The sequence below is a fragment of the Silurus meridionalis genome, chromosome 16 (assembly GCF_014805685.1).
Source record: "Silurus meridionalis isolate SWU-2019-XX chromosome 16, ASM1480568v1, whole genome shotgun sequence".
Classification (NCBI taxonomy): Eukaryota; Metazoa; Chordata; class Actinopteri; order Siluriformes; family Siluridae; genus Silurus; species Silurus meridionalis.
Genome location: NC_060899.1, coordinates 10,738,816 through 10,757,580, shown reverse-complemented (window position 1 = coordinate 10,757,580; position 18,765 = coordinate 10,738,816). Strand labels below are relative to the sequence as shown.

Below are 18,765 nucleotides of genomic sequence, written 5' to 3'. Positions count from 1 at the left end.
GGCCCTTAACCATCAACTGCTCAGTGGCATGAATGTAAATAATTGTTCACTGAGTGTTATTAATTACCAGCAGAACTGAGAAGCATCTGTCAGGTGCATCTGCTTAGGAACAATTTGGTCTAGAAGGTTCTTTGTTTTAAAGTCTAAGCAAGTCGTTATCTGTGATGGTGAGTTTTAGACTAAACAGAGAGCCATTAACTTGGTCTTATCAACATTACCATTACGATTAATAAAAACTGTGTGAGAGGGAAAGATAGCTGAAGCTGGAATGGGCTTGTCTGGCAAATAAAAAATATCTAGGAAGACCTGTGGATTGCATGAAGCAAGTTGCGCTTTTAAATCACCTGATGTCACTGAAATATGACATGTCTTATGTCCATGTGCTTGAATGTGTGCATGCATGTGTGTATATCTGTGTGTGTGGGTGTGTGTATGTGTGGATGTTCGGAATGAATGAAATTCACATGCTTTAGTGCATTTTAAACGCCTATATATGACTATATACAAACGGCATTCCTGCAGTGTTTCTAACATGCTGTAGCTTGATAAATTAATCCCATGTCAGTCATGTCAGCCCTCTCATTATTCCTCACTCCCTCTTAGATTTTCGTGTGCGTTCCATGTATACTTTTTTTTATCTCCTGATCTTTGTGTGCAAATGACTAGCTGAGATCAAAGGCAAGCTTCAAAGCAATGGCAGGAAACTGAGAGTAAAGCCTCCCATCTAGCAATCCCACCTTCCTTTCCTCCCTCCCTCCCTCCCTCCTTTTCTCAAGTCTATCCTTCCCAAACACTCACTGCAATATGGCTCAGCAATAAAGCATTGGACATTGTCCGTGCTCTTTTAACCTTTCTTTCACCTTCATTCAATCATCTTTTTTCTCTCACCCTCTTTTTTGATCAGCCTCAATATTTTCAGTACTTGTCTCGGACTAAACGGATTTTGCCGATGCTGGGAGCAAGGAACAATACAGAGATGAAAGATATAAACAGACAAATGGAAAAAGGGGGGATTTAAATCTGCTTATGAGGTTTCAAAAGTCAATTCCAGGCGCACAAATTCAGTTCGAAAGCCGAGGCAGGTATTAGATCGACTTCAACAAATAACTTATTTTTTACACCATTGAAAGACTCATGGAAGAAAATGAAGACGATTCTGGCCACAGGCTACGGTTTGCAAATTAGTCAACAAAACACACACACACACACACACACACACACACACACACACACACACACACACACACACACACACACACACACCTAGCCTGTCGCCATTTATGAAGTTGTCAATTGTGCAGACCTTTAAAAGCAGCTCTACTTGGTCATGCATTATAAATGAAAGCTATGTCATATCTTGTTCATGCATGCAGTTGACATTTTTCATGATGCAGAAAGGGGGAAAAGAAACAAACACACGCGCACACACACTCACGTACACACCAATTCAAAAAGCATGAGGAGCTTACTATCTTTCTGTACCGGTTCTTGGCATCAGCAGTGAGAGCAAACCCAGCAGCTATATCTGCTGATGATTTTTTTTCTCTTTCTCAGTTCTTCTTCTCCAGTGTCACTCTGTTTTCTCTGTTCAATTTTTTTTTTCCAAGGGTTCGCTCCCTTAATAAAGCATTAACCGTTTCTGACATTGATAATCAGGCTGACCTTTTGGCACTTAATCATGACATGCCACCACAGCTAGTTTAGTGCTATGTAAATGTACGGTTAGCAGGATGGGAAACTCTCTATCCTCAGTTCGCCTCTGATCCAGCCACATGCACCACACCCCTGGCACTCGAAAAGATGAACATATGGGAACAAAGACATTATTCTTCCTTTATGAGGTATTCTATAATGCATGCAACGTACACACACACTGGACCATAGGTAATAAGTAATACTGCCTGGTACTGAGGTGAGCTGACCTCAAGTCAGTGCTCTCCTTCTAAGGAATGTTCCTCCACCTAACAGATGACCCAAAGGGCTTTCCTTGCTGCTGTCTTAGTCAAAAAATCATGTCTATTTAATTTTATCTAGGTTGGAATTAGTGATACAGCATTTTTTGGTTATGTAATTAAGAACAAAGAAATTGACGCAGCACATCAGATGCCCTTTTGGCCATTTTGCTTTCGAGATCAGCTCAACTGACCTCTTCTTCTTCTTTTTTTTTTTAAGAAAACACAAACAGACAAGATAGAGGAACATCAGTACATTCACAAAGGCTTACATGTAGAAAACAGGACATAGAGACAGAGTTTGCAAGAGGGGGTTCCTTTTAACCAGTCTCGGAGCATTTTCCATTTGTTAAGTGCAGTCTTGGAAAACATGGAGAGACATGCTGGTCAATCTTTTACCCCTATGAACATCAAGAGTCCGGTAAGCTTTCCGAAAATACAGCTGCTTGCTCATGAGTTCCGTAATGTCCATGTTCTTCGTATGATCTGCATACATGAGCACGGTGAGGACTGCGGCTTCTCAAAAGAGATGCTTATAGAGATTTTATGATCACATTATTCAACAAAGAGGACTATCAATGTTACTATGCCTTTTAACAATCCAGAGGCACAAAGCGCTACAGAATAAATTAAATTAAAACAATAATCGTATAAAAATAAAATTTTGGAAGTCAAACCCATCCGCTGGATTTAAATTGAGGCATTAAATAAATATCCAATGCACTCTCTCTCTTTCTTCTGCTATTCTAACATGCGACCAGAAAGAAAAAAAAATCAACAATTACAAAGAGGTATTGTAGCTGTAGTTCCGTCACATCTGCCAATCGTGGGTATAAAAACCAACGAAGACTAAACAAATACAAAAACGAACATGCACGATGCCGCTGAGAACGCTGCTGGGTCCAGCATACAGTTTTAAGCAATTTGAAATCTTGACTCGACTCCCCTTATACATTTGGAAGGCAAAAAGTAGATGGACGTGCAGACTTGCGGAGGTAACAGTTTCGACCCTTTTCAAAGAAATCCCAATAACAAGATAGCAAAAAATCCTAAGTCAGCTGTATCCCGTTTCCACTTAGGTCGCAGGACCAGGCTTTGGATAAAGGATTCATGGCACAGAGAATTTGTGTTCCATTGCTCTATCCATGTCTTTGTGTGTGTGTCTCAGCTCTCCAGGGACATCGCAGCAATCAGTTGGTCCACTTTGTAGGCCAGTCTCTGCTTTCTGGCCTGTTCGTCCTGCTCCAGTGCTGCAGTGATCTGGAGACACAAATCAACCACTCATTAACATGTAGACCATGTCTCAGCTGATGCCACAAAGTCTAATTATATGATCAAACAGCACTTAATTGCTGACCTAAGAACAGAAATCAAACATCAGACAACAGTCCAGCAATACAACCGATGTCAGTCTAGAAAAATATTTGCAAGCAGGAACTATATATCCAGTAATCCTATTTACTGTACAAATCTAAAAGTGATTACAGAGAACATTGCATGTACGGATTTATATTGAGATTGATTATATTTATATTTATATATATATATATATATATATATATATATATATATATATATATATATATATATATATATATATATATAAATTATTTATATATTATTTTATCATGTCTCCTTAATTTAAACGTGCTGCTCGTATGCGTGTCACACTAATACATCATTGTGCTATTGTATATGATACCAGGAATCCATAAGCCACAAGATGTGAGGTGTGAAAGCACTCGAATATTGTCAGGACACAGTAATAAAAAAATATATGTTTGACAGCTCACTGTCAAAGAAAATGTAGGCCGTGGACGGAAACGCTGACACATGTCAGATTCTGGACATTGTCTGAGACCTTAATGCATTAATATGACATTAAAAAGAAAAATCAGTGTCAGTCTTCTTGTCTCAAGAGAAAATCTCTCACAGTTCCATTTTCTTTATTTAAAAAAAAGATGTGTATATACACTATATAGACAAAAGTATTTGGACACCTGACATTTCTAGCCATATATTGTCCTTTCAGAAGCTGTTATGAAAAATATGGAGGCATACAATTGTATAGGTCGTCTTTGCATAAAGGAGCAAACAATTATTATTTTTTTATTTAAACTAGGAGATCTAAACTTGGCTAGCCAGCTCTATATCTAAGATGTGCTTTTCTTGGGTTGGAGTGGAAGCCCTACATTAATACATGACTTTACTATCACCCTTGGTTTTAAACGTGCACACATCTCACCAAGCACACTCCAAAAGGAGGTGGAATCTTCCCAGAAGAGTGAAGGATAGTATGAAAGTACAGGGACAAAATGTGAAATGGCTGTTCAAAAAGCACATATGAATCTCATAGTCTGGTGTCCACACATTTTTGTCCATTAACTGTTTTTTTTTCCATCAGTGTCATTGTAGTGAAGAATGTAAGACACAGGCTTTTCTCAGTGAGTGTGTCACTATCTCTCTGTCAGTTGTCTCAGAACAAAAAGTCAGAGATGTGTTTCTTACCAAGGTCTGAGGAATATGCTATATATATATATATATATATATATATATATATATATATATATATATATATATATATATATATGTGTGTGTGTGTGTGTGTGTGTGTGTGTGTGTGTGTGTGTGTGTGTGTGTTATAAACTCCAATCCTCCTGCACTCTTCTCACACTGCTCCTTCTCTCCTGCTGCCCCAAAACACTTGATTTAACTGATAAAGATCTTGATGTCTGGCTGGTGAAGAAAGAATCGCATGTGGATTTACTAAACCGTATAAAACCCCCAGGCTGAACGGAGAAGACGATATGTATTTTACTAATCAAAGAAAAGTTTCTGCATCACTGCTGCTGCATCATAGCCCCTGGCATTCTGATGTACATGAAGGGCTTGTTTTTCATTCTTCCGTTCCATCACACATGTATCATGAATTCTTTAAGCTAAATGCCCCTTAGTGTACAAGCTGGTATGACTATGGTGTAAGTTGTTCTATACATAACTTATAGCATTCTGTAGATAATGTGCTATACTATATGACTGCTATCATCTATAAATAAATAAAAAAAATCTTTGCACTTGCTGGTAATATATTTACAGATGCATGCAGCGCAACAAGGCTTGCAGTAGCACCTCTTTTAAGACCAACCTGCAAGTGCTGTTACTGTGTTTTACATTTTCAATAGCATTTTTGCGCACCGTGAGCAGATCCGATCTATACATATTCACATTTGCACAGCCACAGCTCAGTGAAATAGGTTTAGCACTTCCTCCTGCACCTCATAAAGTTTGCATCTATATGTATGAGGAGCAGACATATAAAACAGAGGAAGGAAAGTGATTCGATGTCATCTCTTGATGTTGTGCAACGGTAAGGTCAGGCACTAGAGCTGCGTTGCCATTGTGAATGATCATCTTCATCAAGGGCAGCACTTTGAGTAGAGGAGCCTGATCTGGCTGTGTATAATCATCCTCATCACAGCTCCATTCATCCTCGCTGTTTGCTCTCTTGCTCTTCCTGTGCTGTGTGTGTGTGTGTGTGTGTGTGTGTGTGTGTGTGTGTTTGTGTGTGTTTGCTGCAGCTCACCTCTTCGCTATACTTGCTGACGTAAGAGTAGATCTCATTCAGAGCACTCAGCATGTTAAACTCGTGGGAGTGGAGCCGTGCCTGCTCAGCCAAATAAGCGTTCATGTCTTGGTCGCTGATCGCTGGCAATCTGTTTATATCGGCGTAGTATCTGAAGACGTAAAAAAGCAATAGTTATAAGCAGATCTGTGTGAAATGTTCTTGTATTTGTTGTGCCTGTTAACATATATCTCAATCGATTGATCAATTCAATTACTTTAAGGATTATCTTCATGAAACTGATGGACTTTTGAAATAACCTTTTATCTGAATCAGTCTATAGGGAGCTTGGTCAGGATACCAAACCTACTTTGTGACCATATTTGACCAAGTTCACAGAATAATGCAGATGTACCACTGTACTATAAGCAGGCAAGGAGAATCAAGCCAGAGTGTCTCACCTTTCAACCCAGTTCTTGTAATTGGGGATGTCTTTAGCATAGAGAAGCTTGTTGGAAGGAGAGTCTTTTCCCAGCCTGTGCTCTGAAGTGGAACACGAGTCCATGAACGTCTGGGCCACCACTGATAAACACGCATCTGTAATGCTGCTCTTGTGAATGTCGAAAACAAACTGAGGGTTCTTAATCACATTCACCCAGAATCGCAGCGGAAGGCTGAAGAAAAGAAAAACGCACAACAAGATCTCAGCAAACGAATGGTCCAAAATTCAATTCCACACAAGCATTAAGAATCACAAGAGGCTCACTTATCACCATGTGTATGTTTGGATGTTTGGGAAAGCCTTGTTCTGCCACTTACCAGTTACTTTTCCAAGTGTGACGAACGTCCATGTCGTGGATGCCGTGCTTGTCTGCCTGCTCGTCCAGGAAGTCGAACATGTATTTGATCGCTAAAGGCAAGGCGCTGCCTCTGTGCACTGTGCTGAACAGAGTCTCGAACAGATCATCCACAAACTTCTGCAGTGTACCCTAGGTTTTTTCAGAAAGACAGAGCGAGCGAGAGATTGAATACACACTTAAAAACACATACACTTCTATACTAATGCTCTGCTGGACAAAAGCGCTGGAATTTATTTACAAAAGAACTAGTTGTGCCACAGACAAATCCAAAGATATATACTAGCAATTAAAATGGGGGAAAAAATGCTCTAAATCTAAATCTCTGCATTTACGGACTTGCTGGAAAGCTCCCAGATACTAATGGGTCTCTAAATTAATTCTCTATTAATGGCAAGTGCACTTGGAAAGTAAACCACTTAATACATGTAAAGTGCTCATGTAAAAGATGTAATTTGTAAGACAAAAATAGTATTGACTGTGAGCTACCGATGTGCACAACCAATTACAGCATGGGAAAACACCAATGCATGCATATAAATCCCAGGAAAGCTAATGGCATTTACTGCAAATTGACAAATAGACTTGATAATTTATATGGTTCTGTTATTAAAAGTCACCTTAGTAGCTAGCAGGCGGGTGAGGTAGATCTCAGACACCATCTTGCTGCCACGGTCACCCTCTTTCTGGTCTCCGTGTTCATGGTTCTTGACCAAGTGCCACACTTTTACTCCGCTTTCTAGGTCTGGAGTGATCATAGGAGCCCGGGAGCGTAGGCTGTCTGGACTTCCTGTGTAGCGAAACGATGAGTCTGCGGAGAGAGGACACAGTCCATAGTCCATCGAGACAGAAAGCAAGTATAAAAACGCACACACACTTTGAAGCACATAAAGCTGATCGTATTCTAAATGCGATTCACTACGCCAGATGTCAAGCATATGAGCAAGTTAATATCTGATTAGAGGAATAGCTCATCTTGTTGGTTTCTGTGTAACTGGAGGACTGGTTTAAGATGGACTTTCGCTCTAAACTTATAGAATATAGTTAAGGGTTTCACATTTAAGCTGTTTTAATGAATTGTGCTTCGGAGATGATCATTATATCTAATGAATGTATCACAAATGCAAAAAAAAAGCAACAAAAAACCCTCAATCTTATTAGTGTTCACTTCTCAAAATTACATTTATGTATTTTTCTCTTTAAATGGAGAAATCTTTCTAGAGGAACAATTCATTCTCTATATTCCTTACCAACGAAGAGAACATAACACTACTTCAGTGACACTGAGACTTGTAAATATTCTTTAACCAGAGATTGCAGTCAAAATACAAGAATCCAATGATTTGGAAATAAGAGGTTATACATTTGAGTGTGTGTGTGTGTGTGTGTGTGTGTGTGTGTGTGTGTGTGTGTGTGTGTGTGTACAAGATGATTGAAATAGAATTGTGATCTTATGCTACTGCATATGACTAATCCCAGTGTTCCTCTCTTTGACACCAGTCAAGGTCATGTGAGAGATGTGCTATTTTTGGCTAAGGTGCTGGCATGCTAAATCCAGGTGAAATGCTAAGTGTTGAGCATTAAATAGATATGAATCAATCAGTGGCTGCAGATGTGCCACTCTTTGATTGATAGTCATGGTGGCTGTAAGAGCTGTTCTCTACGCACTTCGTGTGAGCGCAGACACACACACACACACAGAAAATCATAAAAAGTACTCATCTGTGGTTCCTGGCCTTTTTTATGACTTTCTTTTATGTCTAAAATATTCAACAAGCCCTTTTGTAGTATAACAAGTCGAAGTGCCATTTAACTACATAACGCCTAAAAGGCTGCAATAAGTAACATAATGATATGAAGAACTAAATAAAGTGTGAACCTCACAAATAATGGCTGCGTTTTAAAAGCGTCAACGTTTCAGGCATGAAGTATCATGAAATAAGTGCTGATTGAGTTTCTAATCTGTTCCCCCTTTGAAATGTTGTTAAATGTCACTCTGTTTGTAAATGGTAAGGTGAGATAATTATGCCTACTGCTCCTAAATGACAAGTTTATTCCAGGGCTCTCCATTAACTCAAGGCTTTAATGTGCCGACTTGTAAGGACAGATTTCACACACATGCGGTGAGCTCAAGGTGGGTGACATATTTGAGCAAAGCTGTCCATGTTGCTAGGTGACAATTCAGTCTGTATTCGATCCAGGCCCTAATATTTGGCTGTGCATCTTTTGCAGCTTTCTCCCTGTGTGAAGTTATCATTTGCAGCGCATAATTAGCAATCAGAAAGGCCTGCAGCTCTCTGCTGGAAAACGAGAGAGGACCAGATGGGGAGCCCTGAGGCACTAATGTGTGTGCCCAATATGGATGCCATCCAAAGTCAGCAGAGGTATCAGCATTATTGGGAATTTCGGTATATGCTATCAATTCTCACTTGTGCATGCTCTCTCTCTCTCTCTTTCACTTTGCCTGTAGGCTCCCCAGGGCTTCCTCTAGGCTGTAAAGCAAACTGCAGTATACACACGAGTAAACACTGTCACCGGAGCCATCATTTAAAACTGCACTCAAGCACACATGAGCAATGGCACAGACAATAGGAATTGTATTATTTTTATGAAGCGGTGGGGTACTTGAGGGTTTATAGTAAACACCAGACACTAATTTAAATACTAAAAGAGTAACACTTTCTAATTAAATCCTGGAAAACTTTTTACCTGAAAAACAATCATTACTAGTTTGCTGTCCATCAGGTAAATGTAATATGCAAATTCTATATAACATAATATGCCAATGAGCTTTAATTTTTTCTTGTCATTACAAATTTAAATTATTTCCAAAAAGTGTCAATAATGATAACTATCATTAATGACACTTTTTGGAAATAATTTGAATTGGTTCAAAAGAGGCAGATGTAGAGAGTATGAAGACGGATGATTCCGCTGTGGTGACCCCCTAATGGGAGCAGCCGAAAGAAGAAGAAGAAGAAGAAGAAGAAGAAGAAGAAGAATATGAAGAAGAAGAAGAATTATAACTAGATAAAATTAAATATGTATTCTAAGATCTAAAACATCTCTACTTTAAAGTTCATTAATAATATTTCCTCAATTTTAAAGTTGTCTACTTTATAGAAATATATATACAGTATATATATATATATATATATATATATATATATATATATATATATATATATATATATATATATATATATTTTTTTTTTTTTTTATTAAAATCTTTTTATAGAGGTAGCGGTTATAGTTTAGTGATGAAGGCATTGGACTTTGGATCCAAATGCCCCAGCCACAGATAAATGCTGTAAGTGTAAATTTAAATTTCTATAAATTACATTTTAATTTAATCTGAGCAGTTTCTAAAATAATAAAAAATTTAGCAAATGGTGTAGTAAGCATTCAGCATAGTGATATACACTATATGGACAAATGTTTCTGGTCCATAAGTTAGTGTGTACTTTTTGAACATGCCATTTGACGTTTAGTTCCTAGTTACTTTCATAATAACCTCCACTATTCTGGGAAGATGTTCCACTAGAATTTGGAGTGTGATTTTGGAACTTTGTGCTCATTTAGCCAAAATGGTATTCGTAACGTCAGGTACTGATGTGGGTGAGGTGAGGAGGCCTGGGGTGCAGCAGCATCATTTCAATTCACCCCAAAGGTGTTCAGTAAGGCTGAGGTCAGAGCTCTATGGCAGGCCACTCAAGATCTCCCATTCCAAACCATGTAAATAATATCTTCATGGCATTGGCTTTGTGCACAGGGGCATTATCATGCTGGATCAGATTTGGGTCTCCTAGTTCAAGTGAAAGGAATATTTAATGCTATCTCACCCAAAGACATAAAATAGGTATGGTTTTCACAGATATTCTTGTAAGCAATTTCAGCAATAAAAATTTACTTTTTTCTAAAAAGGTAACAAAAATAACTTTTCCCTCTCTTTTTTAGTGTTGCTCTTAATAAAGAAAAGTACTACTTTACCGATTACTTGATTAACTGATGGAATAATTGTTGGAATACTCGATTACTAAAATAATTGATAGGAGCAACCCTAACTGTAATCACTTACCATATCGGCTGATGGATGTGCGGGAGATGCTAGCTGTGGGAGGAATGTTGTAGGAGGAGGTTTGCTTCGTAACCAGCGCCACCACCGATCGGTCTGACACCTGCACAGTAAACAAAGAATGGCCTGGTATTGTAGCAGGTAAAGGAGCATTCAGTTTCAAATGCTTAATGAAGCATAAGGAAAATAATAGCAAAACCATTGATACATAATATTAGGAAGAAAACTATAGCATACAAAACGATAAGCTCTTGAAATTGCATTCAACGCTTTTATTTAAGGGTCGAGGGCCATGTCACGGTGACTGACTTCACAAACTGTCAGTGCAGTTTGAGGCAATTAGGAGAGTAGTGAGGCAAATAGTTTATCTGCTGATAAAACAAGTGAATGTTCGCTGCATACATTACAACTGAGAGAACAGAATCCCAGTCAAAGGCAGCACTTCGAGTCGTCTTTAACCCCCTTCTAAAGTCCTCAGATGTGGAAATGTAAAATATAGTAAAACTTTCTTTCGGCTTCTCCCGTTAGGGGTCGCCACAGCGGATCCTCCGCATGTTTAATTTGGCACTTTTTTTACGCTGGATGCCCTTCCTAACGCAACCCTCCCCATTTATCTGGGCTTGGGACCGGCACTGAGAGTGGCTGGGGTTGGTTCCCTGACCGGGGATTGAACCCGGGCTGCAGCGGTGAGAGCGCCGCATCCTAACCACTAGACCACCAGGGGACCTGGAAATGACTATAGTACTTTTCTTAAATATCATTTTGTAAGATTTGTACATTACCCACATGTTAAGGAAATTGAATGCCCGTACTCATTATTTTACAAGCAAACAAAACATACATTTTTATTTGAATTTACTTTCTCAATCTTTATCTTTTTATTCCTATATTAAAAGAATGAAAGCATTTGCTAGAGAAAGATCTAGATAGCTAATCAAGCAAAATAAGTATGTTAAGGTAGGTAGGAGTTTAGACCAACAGCTGGCTAGAATAATTAGCTAGTACAGTTTTACTTCTCTATTTAGCTAGTTGAATTAGCTAGCTAGGTAGGAGTTTAGCCTAAAAGCTGGCTAGAATAATTAACTTGTCAAATGATGTGTTAATTGATCATGTACCTTATTAGTCATTCTAAAAGGGCTAATAAATGTTTGCAAACCAGAATGCCAAATTCATAGGTTAGCAGAATATTTAACATATGACCGTATTACTGAATTGCTTCAGAAACCGACTAGTCATGCCGAATTAGGTATGATTACTGTGTGAATGTGTGTCCGTCTAATTGCGGAGTTTATGTATTAGAGCATACAAGCTGTATCATATGTAAGAGATGAACAGGATATGTACTGTCGTGTATAAATCTGGAACCTGATAAAGAGTTATGGAAAAAAAAAGCTAAAGGATGGCGAGAAAAAGCTGGTAAAAAATAATGACAGGAGACAGGAGCTTCTTGTCATGCCTCTGAAAGCCAGTGCTGGTTCTTCAGATCTCCAAAATGGATAATTAGCCTCATTCATGCTTACAACCGAGACTGAACATTGAATTCAAGCTCTATGCTTTAACCCGACAGTTTGTTTCCCTGCATACATTTAAACAGTTTTCTTGTAAAATGTATGGCTTTTGGATTTTGTAAACTTTTCTTTCATCTCTTCTCTCTAGTCCACGCACTCAGACTACTTGTCTCAATCAGGCCATTTCAGCACTCACCTCTTTGGATACCTACAGAGTTCTTCTCATTGTCCTTAATGATAAACCGCTAGAAATGGATTACTGGTTCATAATTGCTGGTAAAAATGAAGGGAATCTGATTTCAAGAATGAAGCCAGAAAGCACTTTATTTTAAGTGCTTTAAGTGTTTGGCTAGCATTAGCTAAATGCACTAACCCACACTAGCAGGGTGTGTTAGTGAGAGAGAGAGAGAGAGAGAGAGAGAGAGAGAGAGAGAGAGAGAGAGAGAGAGAGAGAGGTCAACTTCAATAGCCTAAGATAGTCAAAGCTTCAGAAAGTCTATTTCACAAAGGGAAAAACAGGTCTCTCTCATCGCAGTAATAGAGTCCATAATCTCTTCTCTCTCGCTGCCTCAGTGTAAAGGCTGCCCGCAGACAGAAATCCCCTTGCACTGCTCCACTCCTCTTCTTTCTTTTTCTCTCCTCCAGTCCTCCTCCCTAGGACCATTAGCAAGTGTCCAGTTCAGGTTTGAATCCTACCTTGCATGGGGCTAATGGCCTGGCTGGAGAGACACTCGAAGGAGTGGAAAAGACTGTTAAAGAAATCATGTCAGAGTCGACACTGCTTATCCGACTCTCAGAAACGGTAACCTTTCTCTCTTACTCCTACCCTCTTGCTCTCCATGCTCCCATTTTCTCTGTTTCATGTATCTCTGCCTTCCACCCTTGACACCAGGAAAGGCTCCATTAGCAGTATCTTTCACCATTGTCTTTTTTTCTTTCTTTCTCTTACTTTCCCCGACATTCTCACCTGAATAGGATAAATGCTTAAAAGCTGCCCAAATTTGCCTCCCCCCACCACTACCACCAAGCACACACACACCCCTGAAATGCTAAATGCTGACATTTTCGACAATTTCAATGATCTGAAACAACTATTAAATTGCAAATGCTAAAATAGTTTATGATTCTAGCATTTGCAATTTAGTAGTTGTCATGTAGAGATATGAAGATTCTGGTTCATTCTTTTTTTCCCTGGCTGCACAAAGTCCCTTGTTAAAATTGAACACAGGAAAATGGCTTTCGTGACAGTCTCACAGTGTTAAATATAAAAATAAAAAAATAAAAACTGGCAGGGGGTGGTTTAGATGTTTAAGAGGCACAGCATTTCGGTTTCTAGTCTCTTAAAGACTAGGTGTTACATACTTTGTGTAAACCTCATAAGTGTAGTCAAAGCATTATTTCAAATTGCTGAGGCTTGCAAAACTGGCTTTTTTTTTTTACATCTACATCTTGCTACGACTACAATTGTTTTTTTTACTACATCTTAAACAGCAAAAATCCGACATCCCTATCTCTGCTAAATTCCTGTTTCTTACACTTGCTGTGTGCATATGTGCCTGAGTATTTCCTAAAGCAGCAGAAACAGCATGAAGTGTCTATATGGAGATAGATGGCAGATGATTGAAGGAAGGTGGATTTGCCCTTGAGAGATAATCCTGGGCTGGGAAGGCTGTCTGATAGTGGCTGGGTGGAAGTGATAAACGGCCAGCGTTAGGTGAGATAAGGCCTCAATCAAACACAAAAAGCCAAGCCTTTTTCCAATATCTCTGATCCCCATGGCCTCTCTCTGATGGGCATCAGCAAAAGCTCCTTTAGCAGGCAGAGCATTAACTCAAAGGCCACCTTCAAGCAAACAGGAAGTGAAGCAGTCAATGCTCTGCCCTGCATTCATTTCATCCTAAACTGCAGAATAATCTTTTTTTTTTAAGTCAATTATAGACAATATGCATTTATAAATACATCACAAATATCTGCAGGGTGGGCTTATAGGATAGTTATTATTCGAAAAAAAATTTTGATTCAATAAAAACATGAAGCATTTATGTCCATCTACAATAAACGCAAACAGCAATCGAGAACACAATGTGACTCGCTATATTTATTTAGATATTTATTTTGGTAAACGGCACTTGTTATCCCAAAGTTTTTTTAACTACGTCATTGCTCATAGGTTCTGCTGAACCCAGACTTTTGTGCTTAACAATGCAGGTATGTCTGCATTCTTGATGAATTGTTCCTGTATTTTTTTCCCACCTCACCTCATTCCTCACATAGTACATATGCGTTGTGGAATCTAATGTTGGAATCAGAGTTGCGTTCACATTCACACAAATTGTGGCACATTTCCAGTGCAACTTCCTGCAATTATTCTTGGGTTCAGTACCACATGCAAACCATCTCTGTTCCTGACCAATCTACCAGTATTAAACCCCCTAAGGGGTTGGGACACCGGATTACAGCTGAGAAAGTTTGAATCCCAGAATTGCCAAGCTTCCACTGTTGGGCTCTTAACCTTTAACTGTAATTCACGTAAAATAAGAGTCTGCCAAATGAACACATGCAAATTCAAATCTGTTAGAGGTTCATTCTTGCTGAGAAACAGCTGAAGCTGTGCTCTAGGTGTCAAGAAAACATTCAATAGATTTAAGAATCATGAATCAGTAGGGCTGATAATTGCAATGATATGCCATATTTTCCATCAGCACTGTTATCGATGTGCATTATCATCTGTTACTCAAAGAGAACTTCCAGAGACATGATTAAGCCCGATTGCTTAATACGTGTCGGAATGCTTCATGACTAATTTCATTCCCCGTGCTCTGTTTTAAAACACGTTTTTAATTGCTTCTTCAACAACCAAGTGGCATACTGTACGAGATATTCTAGGCGTGAATCCATTGCTATTGACACTCAAAGAAACAGATGTACACTTCAGCACATTACACACACACACACACACACACACACACACACACACACACACACACACACAAACAAACACACACTCTTGGGCACACTACTTAGCTCACACTCAGCACATTTGAATTGTTAATTTCTTATCTCTCATGCCACTCAAAACCTTGAAATTGGAAATTCATCTGCTGCCCCAAGAGTACAGCAGCCCCCCAGGGACACACTTAAAGCCTGCAAATGATATTTAACCTGTGCAAGGTTAACAATCTCACCTCTGCTGATTGGAGTGAGAAAGACTAAATGACTGATTTTTTTACATAAAAAAAAGAAGAAACTTTTAAATTTAAACTTTTGAACTCATTTGGTTTTCTGTTTAGCCAGAACATAAGTGAATTTAACCGAACTGATTGGAAAGAAAGACAGAGATACAGAGATTAATAGAAAGATGTAAATTGGGAGCAATGCTATCTAGGCTAATGAAATCCTTATTTGATGACCTAACAGACTAATCACCAGTGTGCAATTCTAGTCAAGTAATCAGCAGAAGCGCTTCATGTCATCACATTAACATTTCAAGCTATTCTTCGCCCTTTGAAGGTGTTTACTTTATTATGACATTTAACGTCCACTTTATTAGGAACACCAGTACACCTGCACATCCATGCGGTTAACTAATTAGCCAATCATGTGGCGGCAGCACAATGCAAAAAATCATGCAGATGCAGATCAAGAGTTTGATGTTAATGTGCGCATCAAACACATCAGAATGAAGAAAAGGTGTCATCATTGTGACTTATACTATGGTAGCCCATTTCCAAAGCAACTTACATTTATCTCATTTATACAACTCAACAGCTATGTGGTTGAGTGGCAGCTTGGTGTAATTGGGATTCAAACTCATGACCTTTGGATCCAATGCTACCACCACCCACCACCCTGTGTGCAGAGCTACTGCAGGCTGAAACACATTGTTAATAAAAGAGATCTGAAGAAATTGATATGTCTGCCTAAAAAGATGAGTTTTCAAACGAGATTTGAAAATAGTTGCCAAACGCATACGTGGAACTAGGTTCGATAAGGACATTGATCTAAGATTTCGAGAAGGAGTATATGTCAGAAGTAAGTCAGATAAATATGAAAGAGCCAGGTTATGTAATGCCTTATAAACAAAAGGCAGGATTTTAAATTCAATGCGCTGTTTAACAGGAAGCCAGTGCAAATGTTGTGGTCAATTGTAGGAGTTCTACTGAGTATATGTGCAGCTGAGTTCTGCACCAACTGTAACTTGTGTAGGAGTTTATGGGGAACACGAAAAAAAACCCACTGCAATAGTCCATGCATGAGATGACGAGAGCATTACCCATAATAGCAGTGCTTCTCATTGAGAGGGCCGGGCGGAGGCCATTTATATTTCGGATGTGATAGTAAGGTGTCCGGGTTATCTTGTTATATGCTAGGTGTTGTCAAGGATAACACCTGAGCTCTTAACCTTTTAACAATAGTAGAACTGTCAATACACATACTACTGGTCTTAGATAGATTATTTTTGTGCTCACAAGGAGTATTTCAGTTTTGCTACTGTTGAGTTTAAGAAAATTATTTGAGAACCAAGAAATGCACTTGTTGCTTCTGTGAATGCGATGGGTGGAGGGGACGTGCTATATTCACGCTTTTTCTTCATGTATATATGAAACTTAGCAGCTAAGCTTTTTGTTAAATGCATCTGTTACACCTGCTTATGTTTCACCTGCAATGTATTTTAAGAACCTTAAGTAATCATTATTCTGTAGAAGTGGGCTCATAATCGGATGTTTAGCACAGCCGTTCTACTTATCACACTTAATTTGATCATGTAGCTCAAAAAAGATGCCAAAAGCCTTCTTGTACTTTCTCATCTCCTGTGACTTTCCTTTTTCCTTGTTCTCCTCTCTGTACAGCCTTTCATGCTGTATTAAGAGTTAAGACCGTCACAAACACAAATCACCTCAGATCCATCATTAATGCCGCAGACAGGGATTATTTTTGCTCAGGGACAAGTTGTGTTTCTCTGCCATGTGGCTTTCATTCTTGATAATGACTGCGATAAAAAGGTGACGAGCAAAATTAAGCACGCTGAGACGGAGAAACATGAGTCTACAATCAACTGCTCTGTCATGAAAGAGAGAGAGAGAGAGAGAGAGAGAGAGAGAGAGAGAGAGAGAGAGAGAGAGAAGTAGAGAGATGCACAAACAGATGACCAGGAGTGAACATTGATTGAAAATCACTTTTTCTTTCATTGCGTCACCTTCCTTATTTGTGTAATGTGCTGCATTTGGCAGTGTCTAGAGCTGAAGGTGGGCGAACGATACACTCCAGTACTTCAGTATTTTGAAAATAAAGGGCAGGAGGACACAGTTAAATGAGCATGACGGACAAGAGGCTAGTCAAAACCCACACACACTCTGTCTCATTCACACACATTCACACAGACCTCTTCACTCCATCAACTAATAAAATCCATTACTGAAGGTAAATGAGAGAGAAGTACTTAGACAGGATGCAGGAAAAAAAGCTTTGATCGGTTTTCTCCAAAGCTGCTTACTGCAGGCCACTCAGACAGTCGCTCGCGGGCGTCTGATGTACACTTTAGTGGGCCACAACTCAGAACTTTGGGAATTATGATCTCACTGGCGATCAAGTTTTTATTGGGCAGAAAAACTGTCACAACAAAAAGCTTTTAAATGGCAGATCCTGCCGGTCTGTGAGGTTCCCATTCTATCTATAAAATCAGTTAATAGAATCCATAGAACTTAGCAGGGTGTATTTGCTAGCAGGTGTATTCTTGGACAAAGCAAAACTTTACAGTTCAAGAAGAACATTCGGACTGAAAGGATAAAATGATTTGTGTAGAAAAGTCAAACGTTTCTGTTTCAGAATGTCTTTACCACTGTGATGCTTGATGTGCCAGCAAAAAAAAAAATGTTTGTATTATGATATTGCCACTAATAATGGTTTTGTTATATGTTAGCTAGCAAAAAGCTCTTTTAGATTTAAAAACAAACCTGATAGTGCACGAGTGTGTTGAGCCTCTTCCAGTCGTTCTCAATCTTGGTGGTGATATCTTCGTCCTGCAAGACCACTCGTGCCATCCGGCCTTGACGCCACTCTGGAAAACACCCACACAAGCATAAATGAAGAAATACTACAGAGTGTGTTGATGGAGAGAATTAGACAGGTTCAGGGGAGGAAAAAAATGATCATCGATTTTTCCATCCGCTGAATGGTCCTCATTAGGCCATGTGCTTGCCAGATGCACAGATGATGGGAGTGAAAGGAAAAAAAATATGCAGAGCTGTGCTAGTTCCAGGCACCAAAAAGCTTGGAATGGAAGCAGTTGTTCAGGCCAAGGTGCTTGAAAGCTGGTTTGAACCACTGATGGGCAGCTTTTGTGCCATATTTATGTGCAAATTATGTGTGCCAGAAATGAGGCAGGGAATTGGGAATGATTAAATTTTCCTTAATCAAAATCACACCTTTATGCTGAAAAACATAAGTCAGGGTCTAACAACAAGCTAAAAATCCTATTATAGAGGAAATTATTTAAGGGTTTATTTTAAATTAGTGCTTCGTCAGGTGCTTGGTGAAAATATAGGTCTTAATCTGATCAACTCAGTAGGTGAGATTTGGTCAGTTTTTTTGTTTAAAAGGCAAACGTCATTGTTGAAATCTGGCTCCATGACTAAACAATGTGAAATCACTTGTATATATTTTACCAGGGGGAACACACACAGACACCTCTCAGCTCCTATAGTGTGGGTGGGGTAGCTGACCGCCAATTTACTCAATGGCATGTGGTGAAAATTATCCTCTTAATGCCCGTGACAAATAACTATGATTACCACAACGACGACAGCTTGCT

The 18,765-nt window shown here is 39.1% G+C and overlaps 1 protein-coding gene across 1 annotated transcript in view; it reads right to left on the bottom strand.

Moving 5' to 3' along the window:
- Positions 1-1,819: 1,819 nt before the first annotated feature.
- The window catches only part of plxna2 (plexin A2), a 205,948-nt gene continuing 189,002 nt past the window's right edge, over positions 1,820-18,765 (bottom strand). The window contains exons 26-32 of the mRNA XM_046869113.1: positions 17,909-18,012; positions 10,450-10,549; positions 6,992-7,182; positions 6,334-6,503; positions 5,976-6,188; positions 5,536-5,686; positions 1,820-3,212 (exon numbers count right to left, since the gene is read on the bottom strand). Of these exons, the coding sequence (XP_046725069.1) occupies positions 3,117-3,212; positions 5,536-5,686; positions 5,976-6,188; positions 6,334-6,503; positions 6,992-7,182; positions 10,450-10,549; positions 17,909-18,012 (1,025 nt within the window). The 3' untranslated portion in view covers positions 1,820-3,116. The remainder of the gene's footprint in view (positions 3,213-5,535; positions 5,687-5,975; positions 6,189-6,333; positions 6,504-6,991; positions 7,183-10,449; positions 10,550-17,908; positions 18,013-18,765) is intronic.